Source organism: Lygodium microphyllum, chromosome 10 (genome assembly GCF_053477565.2).
Source record: "Lygodium microphyllum isolate KBCC chromosome 10, Lygodium_microphyllum_v1.1.10, whole genome shotgun sequence".
In the NCBI taxonomy this organism is placed as follows: domain Eukaryota; kingdom Viridiplantae; phylum Streptophyta; class Polypodiopsida; order Schizaeales; family Lygodiaceae; genus Lygodium; species Lygodium microphyllum.
Window position 1 is genome coordinate 123,162,770 of NC_141144.1, and position 9,873 is coordinate 123,172,642.

Sequence of the window (9,873 nt, forward strand, 5' to 3'; positions counted from 1 at the left end):
GCAAAATGGATGCATGATGCAAGAAAAATGAAAAAACCAGGATTTGTGGAGATTGGTGATGATACTGTACATCCTATTGTGTAGATTAGAAAAATTACTTTGCCTATGCAGGATGGGAAAAAGAAATACCTGTCGGATGTATTTCATGTCCCGAATATCACCAAGAACCTGGTTTCTGTTGGTCAAATGGTTGAGTAGGTCTTGCAGGTCAAATTTAATTCTCATGGATGCTTCGTTGAGGATATGAAAAATAAAGGTTGCTTAATAGCAAAAGAAAAGAAGAAGAGCAGAATGTTTACGTTGGATACAGACATGCCTGAATTGAGTGCAACAATGTTTGCACATGTTGCAGATATTGATATCTGACATAAACGCATTGGTCATGTTAATGTATAGCGACTGAAATCAATGCAAGCCCAAAATATTGTTGCAAGATTGCCTAAATTCAAGGTTGCAGAAATGCATAAGGTATGTGAAGCCTGTCAATTTGAAAAACATGCAAGGAAACCATTTCCTAGACATGTTCAAGAGAGTAAGAAGCCATTGGAATTAATCCACTTTGATGTGTGGACTACTAAAGCTGTATCTATTGGAGGCTGTCATTATTTTATCACTTTTATTGATGACTATAGCAGAAAAGTTTGGGTGTATTTTATGAAAAAAAAAGTGAAGTGTTTGGGCATTTCAAAACTCTTAAAGCTATGGTTGAAAAAGAAACAGGCCTGCAAATAAAATGCCTAAGGTCAGATGGAGGGGGAGAGTACCTCTCAAATGAGTTTGCAAGGTTCCTGCAGAAGCATGGCATAAAGCAACAATATTCATGCAGTCATACCCCACAACAAAATGGAATTGCAGAAAGGAAAAACATGCATATTGGAGAGGTATCTCGTGCCATGCTCAACGAAAAAGACTTGCCAGATTTTTACTGGGCTGAAGTAGTTGCTACAACAGTCTACATAATGAACAGGACTCCCAGTGCAGCAATACATGGGATGACTCCAGAGGAGAGGTATACTAGTAGGAAACCATATATTTCTCATTTGAAGATTTTTTGTTGCATTGCCTATGTTCATGTGCCAGATGAGTTGAGATCCAAGTTGGATCCAAAAGCTGAGAAGTGCATCTTTATTGGTTACTCTCTACAGCAAAAAGGGTATAGATGCTATAACCCTTCTACTCGTAAGTTTACAGTGAGCAGAGATGTTTTTGATGAGATGAGTAGCTGGTATAAACCAGTAAATGTGATTGATGATGTAGATGCACAAAATGGTAATGTTGCACAGAATTCACAGCAGCAGTCACAAAATATTAGTGGACCTGGAGTGTCCTCTAGCAGTGGTTCACATTCTTCGCCATGGACAGGCAGATCGAGATCATGAGAATCTCCTCAAAATAATGCAGATAGTGGTATGCAGGTTTTATGAAAAGGAAAAAAGAAGGTAGATCAGTCCATGTTTGATGTGAATGCAGGTCACTCTTATGTGGATGGTGAATCCAGTGGCTCGGAACAGAGCATTGATGATGAGTTGGATATTCCTTCTGTTGTTACACCTGGAGTAAGGAAGACCAGGGATGTTTTGAGAGCATCTGGGAGTGAACCTACTTTGCGCAGGTCTACCAGAGCTAGGTATCCTGTGGATAGGCTGAAATATGATGGATTTACAGCCATTCACTATGCCTATATGGTCAAAATGATACAGGAACCAGAACCCACTTCTTTTGAGCAAGAAAGCCATGGATGAAGAAATGGATGCCTTGGAAGCAAATGCTACATGGAAATTTGTACCTTTGCCTAAAGATAAGAATGCAATTGGTTGTAAGTGGGTTTATAAGGTGAAGCACAATGCAGATGGTTTTGTGAATAGATACAAGGCAAGATTAGTAGTCAAGGGATATGCACAAACATATGGCATTGATTATGAAGAAACATTCAGTCTGGTTGCAAGGATGGCAACCTTAAGAGCAGTCATTGCTATGGTTGCATCAAAGGGATGGTCTTTACATCAGATGGATGTAAAGAATGCCTTCTTGCACGGTGATTTGCAAGAAGAGATCTATATGGAGCAACCACCAGGTTATGTGCATGTTGTTCATCCTGAGTTTGTTTGCAGGTTGAAGAAAGCCTTGTATGGCCTGAAGCAAGCACCTAGAGCATGGTCTGACAAGATATGACAGTATCTTGTCACTATTGGCTTTCAGATTTCCAAGACAGATTTCTCACTTTATGTGAGAAAAACGAAGAAAGGTATTATGCTACTTGTCATTTATGTTGATGATTTGATTATGACAGGTGATAGTGATGAAGATATCCTTCATGTAAAAATGCTATTGAAGTAGAAATTTGAGATGAAGGATTTGGGAGAGCTGTGTTATTTCTTGAGTATTGAGGTGATTAGATCACCAAGTGGGATACAGCTCTTGCAGAGGCAGTATGGATTGGACTTTCTGTCCAAATATGAGATGACAAGCTGTAAGCCTATTTCAGTTCCTTTGGAGCAGAATGTGAAGCTGAGCACAGATGCAGGTGAGCTTCTCGAAGACCCTACTATGTACAGACATATAGTAGGAAGTTTGATTTATGTGACTATTACCAGGCCAGATTTGAGCTATGTTGTTGGATTGGTAAGTCAGTTTATGCAGGCTTCAAGGAAACCGCATTTGGATGCGGCTAGATGCATACTCAGGTATGTGAAGTCCACATTACAGTATGGACTATTTTATGAGACTGGGGTTCAGTTACCATTGCATGGATACACTGATGTTGATTGGGCTGGTAGTATTTCTGATAGACGATCTACCAGTGGATATGTGTTCTCTTTTGGGGGTGCTGCAGTCACTTGGAGCAGCAAGAAATAGCCTATAGTTGCCTTGTCAAGCACAGAGGCTGAGTACAAGGGTGCAACAATGGCTGCATGTGAGGTAGCTTGGTTGCATAAGCTACTTTATGATATGCATCAGCCTACAGATGGGCCAGTTGTTATTTATTGTGACAACATGAGCAATATACACTTGACAAATAACCCAGTCTATCATGCTAGAACAAAGCACATTGAGGTACATTATCACTATGTGCGGGAGAGGGTTTTACTAGGTCTTATTGATCTAGTTTATGTCAGTACAGAGGATCAGGTAGCTGACATATTCACGAAGGCATTGGACGCAAAGAAGCTGCGCAAGTTCAGAGGCCTGCTTGGTGTGCAGGAATTGGGATTGAGCTCGAGGAGAAGTGTTGAGATATCGAGCTCCATTCGTGATATGCCAGGGTGACCGTTGTGCATTTATATCATCGACTTGTTAGCTGCAGATGCGGTTGGTACACCGCCTATGAATAATAGCTAGATGACAGCTATCCTTATCTACTCTAGTTCGTGGCTCAGTTAGTATGCCACCTTAGTTAGTTGAGTTTAGTTTGAAACCCATATATAGGGTTTTTCTATTTCTTTGTACTAGAGTTCTTTTGGCTTACAAAACTAAGAAGAGGAAATCTGTTTTCAGCCTCCACCTTTGTGTGTATTCCCCCATTGTGTAAGTGAAAAAGCTACAAGTGAGACTCCTTCCTTCTCTCCCACAATCTTGACAATATATATATAGTATGTGTAAGGGTGCGTGCACACCTGAACACCGTAAAAGGCACAATGACCCTTTATTCCCAACACCCTCCACATTTGTTGTTAACATATCCACATTGCCACCTCACATCACCTAATTAGTCTCCTTTTATTGTGCTCTCCCTAAAGTGACCTTTAAATATAACAAAAGAATGCTCCTAGAATATGGAGAAGCATGGAAACAACTTTATTGGTATTATAAACCCCAAAATAATCCTCTCTAAATTCATTCAAAGCCTTGAAAGTTTTACAAATGATTTTGCATGAATTTGATGCATGGCACAATTGATTAATGTACATGTTCTTGCTCATCTAAGTAAAAGTCCCACATGACAATCTTTGTCATGGTTCACTCTCAACCTATTGGTAGCCCTATTTAAGGATTCTTCCATGTACTATAATTAATCACATTGCACATTGCTCCAACTAATGAGCATATGCTAGTACTCCACCACTTGAATACATTCCCTATAGTCCACATACACACTAAATGCATCAATATGTTCCATATAGTTCACATATACACCATCTCTAGCATCTTTAGTCTTATATTGCAAAGGGATCAAGTTTCCAAATTAAGAAGTATATTGTTAAACTTGAGCATAAATACCTCATGTATATGCACTTGCTCTTTGAGTCCATGGCGGATATCAACAAGATGAGAGTTACTATATTCTCTCTCCATGCAAGGGTATCTAAGGGGATGCTATTACTCTTAGATATGAGCCTACTTTCATGGATAGCTTACTAAACACTAGGGTGATAAAAAATGATGGGAACCTCTTCCTTCAATACCTCTTGTGTTCATTGGTGCTCATATGAAGTATTTCATTACTCTCATGGTGTTTTATTCCACGGCACACCCAATGGACTGCATCAACATGTGATGACTTTATTTGAGAGGGCTGTTAACAAATATTTGGGCATGTGAAGTGTGCCTGCACTTATAGGCCATTCTATAGTTGTAATACATATGCCTAACAATAGTGTGTATGTAAATATAAAAGGGGTGGAGCATTCAGGGATACATGCAGTTCGGTTTTCTGGAGGATATTCATACTGCAGTGGCGGCATGCTGCTTCCAGTCTATGCCATTTAATATTCTAGGTTGGTGCTAAAAAGAGAAACAACCCAAAGCAGTGTCAAAGGATTACTGCAGTTCTATTGGCAAGTCATAAAACCAATGTTTTGTCAGTTTTCTGTTGTTTGAATACCCAAAAATCCTCTTAATTTTCCTATCTACTAGACCTTTCTATAAAGCGCTCTTTAAGCTCTTCAAGATGCAATCTCTTTCTATTTCTGAAATCTAATATGGGAAGTCTTTATAGAATGCATGTACGTTAAAAATATCACTCTGCACCATAGAAAACATGAGCATCTGCAAAGATATTTGACAGTAGGGTGAAGGGTGCTGTTTGGTTACCATTGAATGCCAATGCATGTTGAAATACCTCCCTGCCAAGCTCTAAATTACCCCACTTTTGACATGCCCCCAGTATAGTCTTCCAGGTCACAAGGTCAGGATGAAAAGGGAAACTTTCTAGCAATCCCAGAGCCAAATCAACTTGGCCTGCACGCCCAAGTAGATCAATCATACAATTACAATGCTCAATGGTGAATACCGAATTATAGAATCTGTTCATACCCTCAAAATATGACTTGCCCCTATCTACAAGACCTCCATGACTGCACACATTAAGGATGCTTGAGAAGGTGCAGCTATGTGGCATTATGTCTTTCTCCATCATTGCCTCAAAAACTTGAAAAACTGCCTCACTCTCCCCTAGATGCGCATATCCTGTAAGTAATGCATTCCATGACATTACATCTTGAACCTCTAGCTCATCAAACACATCCTGTGCTTCTAACAGGGAACCACACTTTGCATACATATCCAGCAATACACTGCCAACATCAGATTGGTCTCCATCAAATCCTTCTTTGATGGTCTCAGTATGCAGTTCTCGACCCTTGTCTACAGCTCTCAGATTGCCACACACTTTTAAACAGCAAATAATTGTGACAGCATTGGGACTTACTCCCTCTTGTTCCATTTGTTCCAAGCAGTCGAGTGCTTGTTCACCCAGCTCATTCTCATAATAACCTGTGATTAGTGCAGTCCACAGAAATACATGCCTTGCTTGAACTGGCACTCTTTCCAACACTTTGTGTGCTTCAGCAGGCAAGCCACATTTAGAGTACATATCAATTAAAACAGTGCTGATAAAAGGACCACTTTCAAACCCTCCTTTAACAATCTCAGAGTGTATTTCTAGGCCCTTGTCTAAGGCTCCTATGATCCCACAAGCTTTCAAGCTGCAAGAATACATGAGAGAATCCAAGGCTACATTCTCCTCTTGCATCTGCTCCAAACAATCAAGGGCTTGCTTGCCATGACCACCTTCAATATAGCCTGCAACAAGAGAAGTCCATGTCACCACATCTCGAGGCAGATGCCCATAATCAAATACTTTCTTTGCTTCTGCCATTGAGCCACACTTTGCATACATATCAACCAGTATGCTGCCAATAACGGAGTTCTTCTCAAAACCACTCTTAATAATGTCTGTGTGCATTATATAGCCCCTGTCTATAGATGCTAGCCTAATGCAAGCTTTTAAGCTACAAGCCAATGTGACTGGATCTGGTGATCGGCCCTCAGTTTGCATCTTTTCCAAACAGTTCAGTGCTTCCTCGGCATACCCATGTTCAGTATACCCAGCAATCAGCACAGTCCATGAGACCACATTCTGAACCAGCAATTCATCAAACACGTCCTGAGCTTCATCCAGGGCCCCACATTTGGCATACATATCCACCAGAGTGCTTCCAACAAGTAAATCTCTTTGAAAGCCTTCTTTGATTATCTCAACATGTAGCTCCTCACCTCTCTGTAAACATTTAAGTTTGGCACAAGCTCTTAGAAGGGCATGAAGTGCATATCTATTGGGATGAACATCATTCTCTTGCATCTTCTGGAGAACTGCCTCCGCATCAGACATGCTCCCACAATCCACAAACATAGGAATGAGATAGTTTCCAATCACCTTATGCACATCCATGTCATTGTCCTGGATGTGCTTATGCACTCGCCTGGCATAAGCCAATTTTTTTTCTTTTCTGCAGTTTTGCAGAATGTTGATTAAGACGACTATGGATGGCACCTCAGGTGTCTGTTCCAAATAACTGATTGACTCTTCTAAGCTTAATATCTCCAGTGCTTGCATGTGTTTGTCATTGCATACTTCACAATCAACCACCGTCGTAGTTAATGGACCATGCCGTACATGCTTCACTACATTTTCTGTAACAACAGGACCTGCTTTGCTAGTCAATCTAACCTCAGCATCCCCACCTAGTGGCTGCTCATGAACTGTGTCTTCAAGAGCAAACAGATTACCAGTCCAGATAGGCTGCAAGGCTACAATGTTAAATCTTAGACTGATCAAAGGACAAAGGACTTTTAACATTCTAGTGACATAATACCCTACCTTGCGCATTTGCATACGAAATGACGAAGCTGCCGGGAGAGCACGCAGTCCAAGCATTCGGCAGGAGGCGCTGTCAGGGCGATGGCGATAGGAAGCGCACACAGCAGATTATGGTGACTGAGGATGGCGCTGCTGCAGTTCGAAGGGGCGGTATAATAACCGACTGCGAAACCTGACCTGATCTAAAGAAACCTGCGGCCAGAGCAAACCTGCCGTGTGCACGGGAAGCGGACTCCCTGTTCCGGCGTCTGATTGCTGACCGCAGGCTGGCCGAACTCGGGGTCTGATCCATGGCGCCAAGGTATCCACGCAGTCTCTCGCTGCTTTGCTTATTGGTTGATGCTCTTACATGCACATCTGGGCTTTCACTCACAGTTGTGGAGGTTCAAAAATGTATATTTTAATTAGCCAATACTACTTTGGCTAATAGAGCTTCAAAACGAATCTAATCAAATTAAACACACAATTTTTCATTTATTATAAAAACTAAAAAAATTATGCATAGTATAGCAAGCCAACAATGAGAGAGCAACTTCTTGATTATCTCTTGTTAGATTTGAGTACATGGATCCTCCTAGTTCTCTGTTACATAAGCGCCGACTCTAATTGTTTGACCACATTTTTATTCATTTAAAATAGAAACTCTTCCCAGATGGAACATGTGGGATCTATAACTTTATAGTATCCACCATAAGTGGTGCATGTATGGTCGTGATTTCCACTTTCCTCTCCCTTTATCTATTGTCACCTTTATTTCTCCATTTTCCTTTCAAACTGTTCGTAGATTTGTGTCTGTGTGGTGGGGGAACTTGTTTGCTTTTCACTAGCTTGATCTTTATCATGGTGTCTATGCTTGAAACCCGTCATTCTCTACTGATACAATATGTCTTTAGCTTTGAGTATTGAGACATGGACCATTATTTTTGTGCTTCTTTGTTGATGTTTAGCAACAAATATGTGGTCTTCCTAATTGGTTTGATCACTTGATAAGTTCCTATCCAATGATGCATGAATGATTCAATCAATCCTTTTTTCCTTATTGGGTAATATACACTAACTTTATCTCTTCATTCGTATTCTAGATGTTGTGCCATCATCACATCTCCTTTTTTGAAGCCGTTGGGCTATTTGCAAGTTCCTTCGAATTTTGAATATCATCAATAATGGATTCTATTTTAAATGTATAAACCAATTCATTGCATATTGCTCATTGGTTTGAGCTTCTATGGTATAAAGGTCAACTGGAAACCTTGGATCCCTTCCCTAGAGAGCTCTTAATGGACTTATTTTTGTTTATGGTGGATGTGCATTTGTCTTGTATGCATGCAATAAATATGGGAAGTACCTACCCCATTCTTCATGTGTCGGATCTACATATATGGCTAATATCATGTTCTTGATTGTTGTATTCGGCCTTTCTGCTAATCCATTTGTTTGGGGATGGTAGGGTGATGTGAAACTATGTTGTATACCATTGCCTTGCTAACTAATTACAATGCTTCTTATGCAAACAATTTTCCATTATCTAATAATATTTGTTATGGGCATGAATTTTTACTAATTACATCTTCTACTAAAAAATTTGCCACATAATGTAATGTTGCTTCTAGTATGACCTCTTGTCAAATATTTTGGGCCACTTTTGGTTTTTGAAAATGGTCCTATTAAACCCCATGCAAATAGCTAAATTCGGTCTTTTACTTTAATGGATTGCAACTAACCACTAGTTTATCTGATTGCAACTAGCCATTTGGTTTATGTGATGGTTTTTATATCCTTGACATTGGGCACATGATTTTAAATGCATTGTTATTATGTGTTTCATTAGTGGCCAACAGTATCTTGACCTTGACAACTCCAAAACTTTCCTTACTCTAGCATGACCAAATAATGGATGACTATGATGATAGTCAATATATATTTGCTACTTTCTTTGGTATGTAAGCCTTAGGTTGTTGTTCTTGTTGAATATAGTGAACGATCTTATTTTGAATATATACCTTTGTGATGTGAATGTAGATGTGTTGACTTCAAATTCCCCAAAATATGTACTACAACTAGATTGGTGACTTTTGCCATGGCTATCTTCTTTGTTGATAAATGTAGCTCTGTGTGCATTGCTGTATGTATCTCATTACTTTGTGTCTTTGGTATATTACTCAACACATCATCTATAATACTTGTACTACCTTTACAATGCTTAATTTTGAAGTTATATTCTTGTAATGCTAGGATCCACCTTAATAACCTTCCTAAAGGATGTTATTTGTGCACTAATGTTAATGGGTGACGATCCATCTTCACAATTACCTCTAGGCCATGCAAATACAGTTGTAATTTTGAAAATGCCTAGACAATTGCTAATAATTCCTTCTCTATGGTGGAATAAATTGTTGGGGGTTAAAGGCCACCTGTGCCTAGCCACCTACATTTACTTGTACTTACTACCCCCACACCTATACACTACAAGTGGTAGCCACCCATCATTGTCACTTTATTCTTTATTCTTTCTATGATAGTGGAATAAGGGAAGACATGTCACACATTGTGATTGATGGAGTTCCCACATACTATCTAGCTCTCTCTTGCTTGAACCTCCATAGCTCTTACATCTCCTTGCTTTCACTTGTGCTCTCACCTCTTGCTCTACCTTTCAACTAGTATGAGAGCAAGCATTCGAGGAGCTTATCAACATTCACTTCAGCCCAAGAAGAGAGCTTCAATTGAGCTTCCACGACAATCCCACTTTAGTTTGCTTAAGGTATGTAGAACCT

The 9,873-nt window shown here is 39.8% G+C and overlaps 1 protein-coding gene across 2 annotated transcripts; it reads right to left on the minus strand.

Moving 5' to 3' along the window:
* Positions 1-4,229: 4,229 nt before the first annotated feature.
* Positions 4,230-7,461, minus strand: LOC148030520 (pentatricopeptide repeat-containing protein At1g06140, mitochondrial-like). 2 transcript variants are annotated; one of them, XM_087686861.1, is made up of 2 exons: positions 7,100-7,461; positions 4,230-7,021 (listed from the first exon to the last, which is right to left on the minus strand). In XM_087686861.1, exons 1-2 carry the CDS (start codon positions 7,154-7,156, stop codon positions 4,958-4,960), a joined length of 2,121 nt encoding a protein of 706 aa, XP_087542987.1. In that variant the 5' UTR covers positions 7,157-7,461; the 3' UTR covers positions 4,230-4,957. The 2 variants fall into 2 exon arrangements, with proteins under 2 accessions (XP_087542987.1, XP_087542988.1); XM_087686862.1 differs by having other exon boundaries at positions 4,230-7,029.
* Positions 7,462-9,873: the final 2,412 nt, after the last annotated feature.

Coding starts and splice junctions, on each gene's coding strand:
- LOC148030520 (XM_087686861.1), bottom strand. CDS start 7,156: ATGCTTGGACTGCGTGCTCTCCCGGCAGCTTCGTCATTTCGTATGCAA. Junction 7,022..7,099: donor TTCGTATGCAAATGCGCAAG/GTAGGGTATTAT, acceptor GTAGCCTTGCAG/CCTATCTGGACTGGTAATCT.